The sequence below is a fragment of the Haemorhous mexicanus genome, chromosome Z (genome assembly GCF_027477595.1).
Source record: "Haemorhous mexicanus isolate bHaeMex1 chromosome Z, bHaeMex1.pri, whole genome shotgun sequence".
Lineage (NCBI taxonomy): Eukaryota > Metazoa > Chordata > Aves > Passeriformes > Fringillidae > Haemorhous > Haemorhous mexicanus.
The window spans coordinates 50,827,391-50,843,337 of NC_082381.1; the positions used below are offsets into that span (position 1 = coordinate 50,827,391).

At 36.5% G+C, this 15,947-nt stretch overlaps 1 protein-coding gene across 11 annotated transcripts in view; it reads right to left on the minus strand.

Moving 5' to 3' along the window:
• The window catches only part of AOPEP (aminopeptidase O (putative)), a 183,768-nt gene that overhangs the window by 91,634 nt on the left and 76,187 nt on the right, over positions 1 to 15,947 (minus strand). For all 11 annotated transcript variants that reach the window (XM_059873543.1, XM_059873542.1, XM_059873539.1 and 8 more), the window contains 4 exons: positions 15,828 to 15,930; positions 15,613 to 15,720; positions 9,435 to 9,478; positions 3,310 to 3,370 (listed from right to left, as the gene is read on the minus strand). In XM_059873543.1, coding sequence (XP_059729526.1) covers positions 3,310 to 3,370; positions 9,435 to 9,478; positions 15,613 to 15,720; positions 15,828 to 15,930 — 316 coding nt within the window. The remainder of the gene's footprint in view (positions 1 to 3,309; positions 3,371 to 9,434; positions 9,479 to 15,612; positions 15,721 to 15,827; positions 15,931 to 15,947) is intronic.

Genomic DNA, 15,947 nt, shown 5'->3' on the forward strand with positions numbered 1-15,947 from the left:
TCATACTTACACAATAACTACTAACACATTGAGAGCTACTAAGCAACCTCTACAGTCTGGATTTCAGGAGTAAAGGCTCCTCTAATGATTTAATAAAGCATAAAGGAAATAAGGTTTCCTAGTCACTGAACGACAACTCCAGTTCTTCCAATAAAATGGAGATGGTTCCTATAAGACCCTGGCAAATGATGAAGACAAGTATAAATCATCTTGTATAGGAAGAAGGTGGATCCTGGGAACTACTGACTTGTCAGCATTGTCTCTGTGACTGGGAAGATCATGGGGGACAGGGAGGTGATTTGAGACACCCAGCAGGACCTCACCAAGGGCAAGTCCTGCTGACCAACTCAGTAGCCTTCTCTGGCTCCACCAGTGGACAAGGGAAGGGCTAAAGATATCATTTATCTGGACCTCTGTAAAGCCTCTGACACAACATCCTTTTGTCTAAATTGGAGAGGGAGCAAATTGATGGGTGGACTATTAGATGGATAAGAAAGTGATTGGCCAGTTGCATCCAGAGGGTAGTGGTCAAGGGGTCAGAGTCTGAATGGACATCAGTGACAAGTGGGGTCCCTCAGGGGTCAGTATTAGGAACTGTGTTGATTTAGTATCTTCATTAATGACATAGCCATAAGGATCAAGTGCACCTCAGCAAATTTGTGGATGACACCAAACTGAGTGGTGCTGTTGACACACCTGAAGGACAGGATGCCATTCAGAGAGACCTGGACAAGCTCAAGAACTGGGCCCATGTGAATCTCCTGAGGTTTAGCAAGACCAAGTACAAGGTGCTGCACCAGGATCAGGGCAATCCCTGGTACCAGGTCAGGCTGGGGGATGAACAGATGGAGAGCAGTCCTGGCCAGAAGGACCTGGGGGTGCTGGTGGGTGAGAGCCTGGACATGACCCAGCCATGGGCACTCCCAGCCCAGAAAGCCAAACGTGTCCTGGGCAGAATCCAAAGCAGCGTGGGCAGCAGGGCCAGGGAGGGGATTCGGCCCCTCGGCTCTGCTCTGGTCAGAGCCCACCTGGAACCCTACATCCAGCTCTGGGGTCCCAGCACAGGAAGGACATGGACTGTGGGAGTGAGTCTGGAGGAGAGTCACTAAGATGATCAGAGGGATGTAGCACCTCTCCTGTGAAGAACGGCTGAGAGAGTTGGGTTTGTTCAGCCTGGAAAAGAGAAAGGGTGACCTAATTGCAGTCTTCCAGTACGTGAAAGGCGCCTACAAGAAAAATGGAAAAATGCATTTTACAGAGTATGTAGTGACAGGACAAGGGGGAATGGATTCAACCTGAGACAGTAGTTTTAGATCAGATATGAGGAGGAAGTTTTTTACTATGAGAGTGGTGAGGCATTATAACAGGTTTTCCAGAAAAGCTGTGTATGCTCCATTCATGAAAGTGTTCAAGACCAGGTTGGATGGGGCTCTGAGCAACCTGGTCTAGTGGAAGGTGTCCATGGCATGGGGTTTGGAACTAGATGATATTTAATGTCCCTTTCAACCTAAAGCATTTACAATTTTATGATCAACAATATTATTGAGGGGGTAGAGAGAAAGAGAAGAGGCTGACCTCTTCAGTTTGTGGCTGCTCAGAAGTAGAATACAAAATTAGCAAAACTTGAGTTGACATTTTTTATACAGAACAGCCAAATTACTAGGGATTTCTCTGCAGTCATTAAAGAAGATTTAAAATAACTTACAAACGTGCTGGGTGTGGAAATATTTTTGATACATTTTTTTTTAATGCAAGCAACAGATACTTGCAGGGTATAATGAAACTACTTGGTATTTATTCTGAGCAACTTGTGGTACTCAGGAGAACAGAGTTTAGTTTGCATATTAGTCAAAACCATTTCCAATTCTTTAGTCTGCTCCTGTCTTTCTAATTTGTGATTTTAAGCTGATTGTCAGACATTAATAAAGCACATCCTCAAAAATATATGCGTAGATAAAATGCAAGAAAACTCAACATTTTAGGAGCCAGTTCAGCCTCTTACAGCTTACAGCTATGCAAAATCAATCTCTTCCATATACTTGAATCAGCTGTTTGACAATGTGTGCCATTTTTTTACCAAAAACAAAACCTTGGTTGAACACAGAATTAAAATCAAAGTCCTCTTCTAGAAAATGACTGAGCATCCAGATGTATGATGATTCTATCCCTTCCTTTCCTCCCCTCTAATTAAAATTAACTTTATTTTCAGTAACTTTATAACAAAAACCAAACTCTGCCTTGATTTTACAGCATATTCAAATACTCTCAAAGCATTTTGATCTCAGGGTACATCTTTCCCAAAAGCATTCTACAGCATACAGGGATCACTGAACACACACATCTCTCAAGCTGTCAAAGGAAGAGCACAACCAGAGTGTCTGGGTACAGATCAGGTTCTCAGCACTGTCAGAGCTCTCCAGTTTTGTCCATTCTACCTGCAAACATGCTCACTCAGTCATGCTGCCTAAGCATCTGTGCTTTTGCACATGGAAACCAGAACTTAACATTCTAACTTTTAAAAGATGGTGTTGGTTTTTTTTTAAATACTAATGCAAGTGGAAACAAATTCAAGCACCAGGCAGGATAAATCACAACCATCCTAAGGGGTGCCTGCTTTGGGGAAATCAGTTAGAAACTGAGTCCTGAGCGTATGCTAAAAGTTACTTTCTATAAAATTGGGTTTTGTGAAGATTAATGTACAGATACCATTTGTTATCTCATCCCAGTTTTGGTCCAAAATGAATAATCAGAGAATTCACATAGCACAGATGCAACTAAGCATTCAGTTCACAGAATTTAAAATATTAAAAAAAAATTAACATTAAAAGCAGAAAACAAAGCTCAGTCTCAATGCTGAAACACCAATAATAGATGTTATCTATGCAGCACATTTATAAGCAAGTTACAAAATTCACAAGTTATCAAAGTAAAAATAATTTAACATTTAATTACTGTTGTCAGTAATGCTTTCAAGTAATTCATATTGCAACATCTGTGAACAATGCTCCTTGCATTTAGTAGGTTCCATCATTATACTGTAAAGTATACTTTCATATGACTACAGTTTTAATTTATAGGATAAATTTTGTAAGATTTGCCCTTTGGCAGGTTTGTTGAGACCATTGTAGAAGAAAAAACCTGCAAGTGATAAAAGCTAAAGCCATACAAAGATGTGGAAAGCAGTCATCATCAAAACTGTTTATTTAATATCATACCTGTTATAAGATCAGGTAGTGATTTAAAAAATAAATAATATAATGAGAAAATCAAGACTCCAGAAAGAACTGTGAGCTGGTATTTTATATTTACCTTTGGTATTCCAGAAGTATCCAGCCAGTTCTGGAAGATACTTTCAACAGTTAACCCAGACCTTGAAAAAAAAAAAAAAATTAGAAAATATGCAAAAAAAACCCAATTTTTTTTCAAGTGAAAAATAACTCTTTCGGAGCTAGGCAATGCTTCTAAATGCATGTATTGGTTGTACTGAAATGGTACAACAGTCTTGGTTTTTGTTTTTTTTTTAATGAATAAAACCATCAGAGGTCCTATGAGCAACTTAAGTGTAGATCAGGTTTTGTGTACATAAAAGTCAAATCATAAATTTAGTGCTGATAAAGATTGACGGAGAAAGTGTTATGTGGTAAACTATATCAATGAAACATGTAAAGTATGAAGGAGTGCTCTACTTCTTGTTACATGGATAAACTTCAGGGTTTTAAAAAACACTGATGGATATTAAGTCTCAATGTTACTAAATGTCTAATATACTTCAGTTTAGTCCTTTCTGCACTTTCTTTATATCCTGATTCACAGTGAAGTCACAGAGTAGTCTGGAGCTTTATTTCCCTACAAAAGGAAATAGTTTGTCATTATGAAGCTGTGTCAGACTGAAATAACCACACACATAAGTATTTGTAAATTCAGAAACTGTATTTGCACTTTTACGTTTGTAGGCAGCTATTGTGGTATTACTTCATCTCTGGTGGAAGATTTCCCAACTCCTAGGGAAGCCAAATAAAAATACATAAATAAAATAAAAATGATTTTAAAAAATTTCACACATGCAAGTACTGAGAAAAGGAAGTTGAGTAAGCCCTCAGTGAATACAAATATTCTGAGAATCAGAACATATCTGTATGGTCCCGTGTATGATAATGCCTTGACAAGATTAATTCTAAGCCTTGCAGTTACTTTTACATATGTAATGTAGACTCAACCAACAAAGCATTCATGAAAAGAACAGTAATTTCCAAGCTCTGAACCAGGAAGGCAAACAACCCAATAAACAATTTTAACTGACCAGATGATTTAAATAATGAGCAGTCAAGAAGGAGCATTTCTTCATAGCCAGGATTCTGAATTTTCAGAAAAACACCATTGTGTGTGTTAGATCACTGTATAAATCAATTTTCTACAGAAAACCGAACATATATGTGATGCTTGTGTAGTGTATTAAAATAAAAGACTAAACATGTTCCTTGTTATTTGTGTACACTTTTTAAATTTGAACAATAGAACATTTGACTGCTATTCTCTCAGGCTATAATTATCTTCATCTTACCACTGTGCTCTAAAAATTGGTGTCTAGTCTTAATTCAGATTATCTGTGTCTCTTGACTGGGAAGTGATACAGAGATATTTCCAGTCAGTCAATTTACTTCCCCAGAAGAAGATGGTCTTGATTTGTTATTTCTGTCTGTTTACTGGAAAGGGTGCCTACAGAACTAGCTTAAAACCAGATACCAAAAAGTTATATAGGCAAAGGTCAGTCACTTGGACTGTACCATTTATTCTGTCTCAAGAAGCGTAAGCAGAATAAAAATTTTTGTTATTTCTTGTTGTATGAATTAAACCCAATACAGCTTAGCGTTCTAATGCTGAAGCAGAGCTAGGAGCTGGGAAAAAATTCCCTTAGTTGCGCATTTAATTTGTCTTACCAAAGCACAAGAAACACAGCTTCACCATGTCAGCTAATCCCTTTTCCCCCCATCCCTAGACACTAAACCTATAGTGTGAGAAAAAAATCTCCACAAAATAACCTATGTTATATTTGTTATGTAGAGCTGATTAATATACCTTCTATTTAATTTCAGAAACTAACTTAGAAATGAGCTTATGACACTCAGGGGAATCACACTGCTCTGACACCACACTTATCCACGCATAAACCACTAGAAAGTTTCTCAGTATCTCCTAAAACATTGGCATTTTTCTCAAGAGCAAAACCAGTAACACTGTTTTTTCTCTGCCTGCAAAACCCAAAGTTTCAGAAAAACACCTGTCATACAACAATATGCAATCTTCTTTGTTTGTACTTGCACAGAAGTACTTTTTAAAATTCCAAATTAGGATATTCTTGTTGGCACCTATCAAAAAGTCAACTTGTTTAAGAGGGATTCACTATTTAAAAAAAAATACAATAGTAATGAGCAGAGTATGGCAAAGATCTACTCTGAATCTCTTAATTGTCAGTGCTGAAGAATTATGAAGATGTTGGAAATGCTTCTGCTAAATTGTTTGACTTAGAAATAACCCCCCTAAAATTATCACAAACAGACTGCCATCTCAAAACAAGTGTTCTAGAGAAAGAACAGAGAGCCTGATATTTTTAGAGGCTGCAGTTCAGTAAGGGCATTTACCACCTGCTTATATTGCAGTTAAGCATCTGTAAGGATCTGGTGTTTGTGTGAATTCCTGAATGGCCTTCTGGTTAAGGTATTGGACAATGGGATCTGTGTTGGGTTGACTAGCACTAACTCTTACAAGACCAAGTTTCTTCAATTGCTTTGTACAACAGTTCCCTACTGTAAAATGAAAACGTGGTTACAGCCATTATCTCATCCCTTGTCTATTTGTTTAGATGATAAGCCCAATCAGCCTAGGAATGATCTCCTAACATCACACATACAGTTCAGATTCGACATTTTAAAAGAAAGTCTGTAAAATACTAACATTAATGATAATTTGAAAATTGGCGTTATAAAAGATGGCTGTATATGAAGTTTTCACTGCACAAGGCTCTAAGCTACTCCACAAATTTTAACATAAGCCCATTTAATGCCTAAATCATGGAGAAAAAACATCAAAGCGTGCAACTTCTTTTTTAGGTAAAGGAAAATAGAAAAGTATATCCAACTGAAAATATGCAAACAAGCGTATCTGCTTCATACTGCATATCTACATCATACCTTTATACATGTCAGTAATTTTCAAAGTAAGCTATTCCAGCTAAATACGGAGGCATTATTAGAGCAAATCAAATCACATTGATTAGAGGTTCTGTCAACTAGGCATCCCTTCCTACAGATACATTTTCTTTGGATTTTATCCAGCATATATATATTTTGGCTTATTTAAAAAAAAAAAAAAAAAGAAAAAAAAGAAAAAAAAAAAGGAGGAATCAAAACCACTGGGAATAATTTTTCACAATTATTTGCTTCAGTAGTTAGGTGCCTACCAGCCATTTGTCTCATTCAAAATCACCACATTCACAACAATGTGCATGTGAATCAAAGAAAGCAAATGTGAAAAAAAGAGATACACCTTTATAGCTGAGTAATTTGAAATTGCAGCATTATTCTAGTACTTAATTGACTATTTGTGAAGACATCCAAGCAATGTTGTCAGTGAACCTGGGTTATTAACAGTACAAATAGCAGAGCTATAACACAAGCCCTCCTTTGTCTATCATGCATTATTAAAACCATAGCTTATTAGTAGATTTGCTTGCTTTATTGAATGAAATTAAATAAAAAACACCAGCAGAAAACCCCCATGACCAGAACCAACCTGCTCAAAAATATTTTGCAGTCATAAAGTAGCTGCATAAGCAGCAATAACTCTGATTTATCTAAGACTGGTGAAACCCTCTGTTACAAGGGTAAACACTGATTCTTTGCACAGCTCACATGTTGGACAGATGTGGAAAGGATCAACATGCAGCAAAGACTGGGTGCAAGCCTTGGGGAGAATAGAGCCACTGGAGTTTTATCAAATCTAGTGCATTCTGATATACAGACACATAAGAGGGGGTTTCTTGGTGTTTCGTTTGGTTTGTTTCAATGTAGTGAAGTTTCAAATTATATGAGTAAATAAAATTTCTTAGTGGGAAGTATTGTAGATTTTCCACAGAAAGGCAGGGATAATGTGAGACTCTAGCCAGTGCATGCAGTATTTTAAAAGGCTTTGTAAACAGAGAAGGATAATGATCAATATTTGTTTGTCATTCTTTCCTTTAGTCCTTCACTCAGACAAATAATCAGTCTTAAAGGCAAGTTAAGAAATTATAAAGGACCAGAAGGTACTGCTCAGCTTATCTGATGTCAGTATTCAGCTGCAGTCCAGAAACAGAAGGATCCTGCCTCACAGCATGGATTCCCGCAGTTAACATGCCTTTATAATTGAGTCAGAGCAGGAAGTGAAGTAGCCCTATAAAGTAGGCATAGAACTGTCTTCCTCCAAGTACAGAAGGCAGCAAAATTCAATAAAAAGTTACATCTGGATCCTGGAGCTACTCATCACTGTGAATGTAGTAAAAAAACATCTCCTTTGAATAAAAACTAAAGGAATTAAGTACTTGGAGGTGAGAATCTTTTAGATCCAGTCTCTGTATCCAGTAGTAGAAAGCTAAAGTTACACTACTACTCTGTAATAACTACAGAAAATTTCCACACTGTTTCATGATAGTTTTCTGCCAATGTTCATCCTGTTCTCATTACAAAAGTCTCCCATAAGCCAAGTTCTACATAGTTTGTCCCTGTGGCCACAGCTGAGGGCAAGATTTGGTTTGATTACCTACTACAAATGTCTCTTTACTTTTGTTTTTTTTATGATTAAGACCAGGCTCCATCACAAACTTCAGTGTATTAGAGTGCTTAATATTTGTCAAGTTTGAAGGGTGTAGTGTAAACGCTTTAAATTTTACTTGGTAGAACCGCACAAGCCTGAGAGGTTTTATGTGCTACACAGTATTTTTGCTCTAATATTGAAAGGCACTTCACTCCCACATCAAACTTTGTGCAAAAAAGCAGTCATCAGCACATGGTCTCTAAAAATATTTGATTTTTATCTTTCCTCCCTTTTTTCTTACCTCAGGTGAGTATTCTGTACTAGCCACAGAATGTATTCAAAAATGAAAAAAAACAGCCTCCCAGCAGATAAGAAATGAAGGCCTTCTGTATATCAAGATTCTTTTCATTGCTGCTGATATCTGCCAAGTAATTTTGTCAATAAATAGTTCAGATATGCTATATATATGACTGTAAAATGAATTACCATATATCTGACATTTCTTTCATACATTCTGGAATGTGATCCATCACAAATGGAGCCACACTACTTTTGCATTAGTCTCACTGAAAGTTTAAGTATCTTTTTAGGCAGAAAAATGGATGTTTTTGCAACAAAACATTTTGCACTGGGTTTAGAGTTCGGAGAAACACAAATAAAAAATCAAAGGAAGGAAAACAGAAGTTTTTTTAACCTGCCAAAGTATAATCATTCCATTAAAAAAATCCCTTTCACATCTATTCCATATAATATACCTCATTATATTTGGGGTAGAAACTATATTGAATCATATATAGAGAGTATTATCTACTACATCACTGGAGAATCTGAAAGCACCCGAACTAAACCTGAGATGCCACAAAACATATTTTCTCAAGGGCAACTAGTTTCTCTGTTCCTCAAACATCAGGAACAAAAGTGTTTCACTAAAAAACTCAATACATTTGACCTCTATGAATATCATCTTTTTTTTTATTCCAAAGCACTCACACAGAGTTATGAACACTTTTTCAATCCTGGCCTTCAACACTGTATTTTTCAAGTGAGTATTTTTTAAAACTGTAACATGTAAAGCTCCTCTACAAAAGACTCTTTATTTGTAGCAGAGTCTAGAATAGCACAGAACAACCCAAAATATAAGCCTCAAAGTGCTGCTAACGACTATCATCTTCAATCAGTCACAGTCACACACAGGAGTATTTTGAAGAACGCATCAGGAAATTAATGCTCAATTTACATTCACGTTTTCCATCTTTCCTCATGCAGCACAATCTATGACTGAGAGGGGATGATGGTACCGGACTACGTGAAAAAATCCATCTTCTCTGGTATCACAGACCCACAGCAAAGTTCTGGCATCCTTGCTCTAGGGCACCATGTGCCAAAAGCAGCTGGCAAGAGAATCACAGGTTAGTTTGAGCAGGCAGCTGTGCCTGGCACTTCAGATTGCATAGTGAACACACGACATCACCTCTGACCTGACAGGCAAGTTAAAGGCACTGTTTGGGGAGAGCATGGTATAGGATAACCATTTGCTGAGTATGTACGTAATGGGAATCTTCAGGCTAGCACTATTTCTGGCCAGCACATATTAAAATCTTTTTTCTACATATTTCTTTGGCTTTTCTAGCCCAGTTCTTACTTACTGTTTTTGTTTAGGAATGTCTTCCAACAGCATGCTAAGAAAATCCTGGAAAATGAACAGAGGAGCACAGTTAGTATGTTTATGAAGCCATAATCCTGTGTCTTCACTACTAGGGAGAGATTAAAGACTACAGATAACAGAATGATAAGAAAAAGTTTATATATCCACTATGGTGATATAATAACAACATAATGCCTATTGTTATTTATTGTTATTTATTATATATATATATTATATTGTCAGTTTTCCAACCCATTCAAGCAAGGAGTGTCAACATTGAGAGAAAAGGGATTTGAAAAGCCTGCTGACCATGCTAACACACTTCCATGTTCCTACTTTTTTACACACACACAATCAAATATAAAACTGTTAAAGGCTGCAGATTTACATACAAAAGTTAAGTAACACCAAATTTAAGGGTGTTTACACTCTCTTCACTGTGCTTATGTTATCACATTGTCCTTAATTACCTAACTACATAAAGCTTTTTCTTCCTTAGTGCGTGTGCCTGATTAGACCACAACTACTCCTCATTCTGTGACAAAATTTGCAATATTGCTCACAACCATATTAACTAAGGGGTAAATTCTTCAAATAAAAGGTAGCTAGAATTTCTTTCATGGTTTTACAAAGACAATGCAATGCCAATGGAAGAACATTACTATCATCCTCACTCATACCAGTATGATAAGCCCTCTTAAGAAAGTTACACCTGACATCATTAAAAGGTTCTCTGGCACTCTATGTTCTACATAACTTGATTTTAATGACATTCATTTTGACAGAATACACTCCTTTAAACAATCACATAATAATGGGATTTATTAATATGAATTATTCATTTATATGCTGTTTCATAAAGCCAATGCACCTGCTTTATTAATACTTATCTTTGTGGAGACAAGTTTCATAGGCTAATAATGTTTCTCGCTTCAGTATACAAGTACAGGCTGACTGTACTGTGCAACAACTGCAAACTGTTGCTCTCTAAGGTCTTGAAGAATGTTTCCTAAAAGGCAGAAGTCTTTTATTTATGGACTATGCCATAACAGTCAACAAATGATACTGTTTCTTTGTCTGAGTATGGCATTGTTAAAGAATCAAAGTAAGACTGACTGCAAATTGAAATTACTGGTAACACAGTTAAGGCTTCCTTCTTTAGATTTTAAGTGAGACTCAGGCTGCATTGCAGTGACTGCAAAATTGACTTATAACAAAAAGTAAATTACATAGTGCTGGGCTCAGTGTTGCTGTGGCAAGAATGCCATCATTAACTGTGACAGGAGTCATTTTGTCCCAGTCACAGTGTATTGCAGACATGATGATGATGATGTGTGAAATCCTTTTATTTCATACAACTACTTGTAGTTTTTCTGTATGTAAACATTACATTATTCTGTATATAAACAGAGAAATACTGTCTCCTTCCACTTGTGGAAGTTTTGCTGGAGATACAGAGTAAGCTTACACGTAAATAAAGAATATGGTATAAGGAAGATCATAGTTAGAGTTATTTCAAAAGTGTGTGAATAGTAAACCTAAAGTGATTATCCTTCACAGCATTTGCACTTTGTATACATTAATGCAGCTAGATTCCCTGGTTAGATTCCATCAACTTTTCATAATCAATCACATAGTGTATGGTTTTATAATCTGTATACAATACTATGAAATTAAGCATCTCCTTTGTTTTCCAAACATCAACAAAAAGGCACTGTCATTCTACAGGCCTTTTTAAAATTAGGATTAATATATCATATATTATTTTAACTGCTCGAATTTCAACACTCCATAACAGAGTAGGAAAGCAAATTACCAGTTAGCTCATATTAGCATGGCTTTTAATATTTGCCTATTATCAAGTCTGCATAACGCATCTCATAGGTCTGACTTTTCAGCTGTTTATAATTTTGTCATTTTAACTATCTGGAGTGAAATTTTACTCTCAGGCTACTTTTTCTTCCTCTGCAGATGAAATGGTTCAGAAATGTCCAGGAGAAAACTCAGAGGATAATGTGGGGGTTTTTAAGATTTGATGCCACTTCTTTAAGATGCTTTAGTTATTTTACAGCTTGAGGCAAAGACTTGTGGATGGCTATGGTAATCATAACTAAATTCTGGATCAGACAATAAAGCAAATGATAGTTTGGGGGTTTTTTTTTGTTTGTTTTTGTTGCAAGTATTTCAATGAAGGTATAAAGAATATATGAGTTAGAAACTACATGCTACCACTGTGCTGCAAGATTAACAAACTGATTAAATAATATAACTTTCTTATATTCCTGTTGTTCTTACCTGGCTAGAGACCCCAAGGCTAGAAAACAACTTTTCTCTATATAAAGAAACTGTTATTCTGCAGTTTGTGGAATTCTACTGACATTTGGCCAAGCTGAAAAAACCATTGAAAAAGTGAATTCAACACATTTTATAAGAATCTGCTAGCCCCTCATAATTAAATTCTCTGGTGACTCTCATCCACTCTCACCATAGTCCTGACTGAAGCCAATAACTTTAATCACAGGTTTAACACTGGGCTTCTGCTGGGCAGATCAAATCTGGATACAGACTGTGAATTTGACATCAAGGAGAAATTTTCTTTACTCTGTTAATGGATGTACTGTGTCTGAGTCAAAAGAAAGTAGAGCCAGGACCCAAAAACTGAGAAGTAGGTTGAAGGAAGTAACTGGAAATTAAGACTAGTTAAAGCATTAACTAGATATGTGTGGTGTTAGAAGACCTTTTATTTCATACCAATAGATATTTTATTACTACTCCAACTTTTGTCTTGAGCAATGGCCAGCAAGTTTCTACCCTTGAATTGTTTTGGAGCACTAGGCAAGCACCTCTCCCTGATTACACATATTGATATCAAAAAAAGAACACTCAATATTAAAAGACAAATTATGTCTTAATATTAAAACCTCAAATCCAGACATTTCAAGTCATTTCTACAACCAACAGATACTTTTGTTTAAATTCTCTGACTGGAATATAATGAGGTGGATAAAAACAGTGGAGATGTCATGACTGAAAGTGATAAGTCCAAATGGACATTCACTTGGCAACAAATAAACTTCGACTACACTTGCATCCAGTTCCTTGAAGGAATTTTCCACTCAAAGTTAAACTATTCCTAAAAAATATGCAGTTTGTAAATAACATAACTAAGTAGCAAATATTAATTTGTCCCTTCTGGGTGGGAAAAATAAATAGCTAGCACCCTTCTAGACTCCTGTTTATTTGGAATTCCTTCCCTAGACATTCTTCTGGCTTTTGGTGACAATCTTAGACTGCACCTCCAAAGAGACAACTTCCTGTCTAGGGTAAGCAAGACTCCCCCCGCCTATATGTTTTATTATCAGGCCACAATCATCAGCCAGACAGCTTAACAGTGTAAGCCCCAGGCAATGCAACCTCCATCTAGCTTTAGTCAAAAGTCAGTTTGTTGCCCTTTATAACCAACAGAACCACACGAGAATCAAACTCCACAAACAATTCAGTTTCCAAGGTATTTTAATTTCAAGATGACATGGAACAACAACTTTAACTCTGTTAGGAGTACCAGCAACTTGCACTTCTTCCTTTTTATTTATAGTCAAAACACTCCAGTCATTATTTTAAAAGTTCACTCAAAGCAATTAGTAAGTGAAATCTCTCATAAAAATAAAAATGGAATATTTTTTTTAATCCTTCTCAAATATTCCAGATTTGCATTACTCATCTGTTGCTAACTCAACTAAAATAAAGCTACGATTAAAAATCTACTAGGCATGCAAGCAAAATGAAGGAAAAAGGCAAACTGATTAATGTTTCACATCTGAAGTAATTTCCTTGCACCTGCAGCTCCCGTCTGGGAAAATTACTACAAACACCGCTTAAAACAAGACTAGTATTCATAACGTGGGCAATTTTTCACTGTTTTACTTTCCCTCATTCCCACAATTCCTAAACCTAGGAACTTTTACAGTTAATCTGGACAAGGTGAAAGTATAGCACTAAAATATTTAAACTTGCCATCTGCACCTCTATTTATTTTTAATTTTTTATTCATTTAATCACTGACAGCATGTTTGTTCAAGAAGGATCTTGAATAAGAAACTTTGTACTAACTTGACTTCATTGCTTCTACGTTTACAACTCCTGCTGTGATTCCTTATCTACCTATACCAGACCCCAACAAAAACCACAATGTTAAAGATTTCTTACAAAGACAGAAAATGCATTTTAATTGGATATAGCCCTATCACATTTGCATTTTTCAGTGACAAAAAACCAGTATTACGTTAAAATTCTCTTCCCAATAATTTCTCTAGGAGCTGGATTTAGGCTGATGGTAGACAAGGTAAAGGCACAAAAGCGAACAACAGAAGTTTTAATGTACCACACTCTTTCTCCACCATATCAGGTGGTATTTCTGAATGAAGAAAAGTACCCTTCTTTTTCTTTACATATATTAAGCACATAGTTATGGACATATTGCACATATCCAAATAAAAAGTAGCCAAAGAAACAAAAGTTTAACTTTTGCTCCAATAATTCAATAACAAAACACTGAGCAGTTTTTTATCCAATAACCAAAATGGATGTTTCTGGCTGTAGTATTTAATCTTAGGAGACTGGAGTAGGTAAGCTACAGTAGATAGTTAGTCTATGTGCTAGCTAGCTACCATGACTAGTAGTACAGAACTGAACAAAATGTTCAGTTCTGCTGAACATTTTGCAGCATTCAGTCTACTGACACGATTAACCCCAGATCAACCACATGCAACAAGCTAACATTTTCTTACCAAAATCTGAGCATCTTTCTTACCACCAGCTTAAAACACTGGGCTTCTTGTTGTTGTTAGCAGTCTTATGACTTCTATAATTTTCAAAATTCTTCCAGCTGTGTAATAGTGAGGCATAATTTTTATGATTTTGGATACCCTAATGTATACAAGGCTCATATAGTTACTGGCATTTTCCACACTATGCCAAATGTAACTGCTTACGGTCTCAATAACATGGCACAGGAAACAGCTGCAGCAGTGTTAACTCCCTTAAAACCCCAAACATTCCTCCACAGGGCAGAAATGCTAAATTAAGAGCTACTGCTCCTAACTTCTGGGTGACTTGACATATAAAGAAATCACAAGTCCGTAAGCTATTTGTAAGATACCTGGGCATACATCTCACTCTGTGAGATTCAAAACAGAATGCATGCAGCAAAAAATCACTGTGGCTGGAAGAAACAAGTGTTAGACTTCCGTTATGCAACATCAGAGGCCCTTACTCAGTGTTTCAAGGAAACATTTATCACTGTCCTGAATATCCTCAAATATTTCAAGCACTAGACCTTTCAACCTTCAGCAAAGAAGGTGGTTTCAGAAAGTCACTCATAGCCCCTCTTTTCTCTTCTCTTGCCCCTCACTGTCATCACACTGCTCTCCTAGCAATGCTAAATATTTGTTATGTTGTGGATTTTGTTCCAAGCATGAGTTCAGTGACCTGGTTCACAGACACCCCCATGAATGGTTGTTTTCACAGCATTACTGAAGCTGCACTGCTATTTGTGCAAGCTGGATTCATCACCAGTGCAGGATTCCTAGAACTTTGGGCTCAGAGAGGTATGTAATTTTCTAAATCAAAACAAAACTAGAGACAGTAGTTACATGAGTTTTTACAGAAAGAGCTAGCAGGAGGTAAATTTCTACTTATAACCCTACTTGGCTTTGTCCTTATAAGGAATAGGGTGAGATTAGAAGCATTGAATGAAACAACATGCAGAGAGAAAGAAAATAAATTCAGAAGTGTAACTCTTCTCTTTCAAAAACAGAGAGGAATCAGGGAAAAGACAAGACTGATCACAACTAAAACCCACAAGCTAAAAGATCACAGGCAATAATTCCAGCATGGTATATGACCCTATTTTTGAGAATATCATTACCTATGAACATTGGCCTTTTGAAGTATATTGTTAAAAAAATATCCCTTGCTGTTTCTATTATTGGATACTAGAGTGTGATTCAAGCGTCAGCGTGAAAAAAATGTTCTGCCCTCTACCAGGTGGGAAATTTACCTATATTGCCAAATTACCATTGCCTCTCCCCTTACATCACAACCAGAAGTTATGATTTAGGCAGCCAATCCAAACATTTGGGTTGTTTGTTTTTCCCAGAGGTGTAGAACAAGCACAATACCTGAGAAAGGACAAGCTGCCCATGGAACTTAATGACAAATTTCTGTAAAGATGCAAGGTATGAGACCTCTCCTATTTTCCTTGCCAGAGATCGTAAAAGAAAATAACCCTGCAAAAAATAAAGGCAGAAGCTATGAATTTTCTGATATCTAGAAGACTGAAGTCTTTATGATATTCATAAAGCAATCTCAGTAAAAATCAGCTGACAACACTCACCTTCAAATAGTGAACCTGCATGAAGATTTTTTCTGCTTTAAGACCATATTTGACAACAGAGGCTCCAGACTCACTCAGTTCTCCTGTGCTCTCCTTTTTGGGCCTAAATGGAAACACACT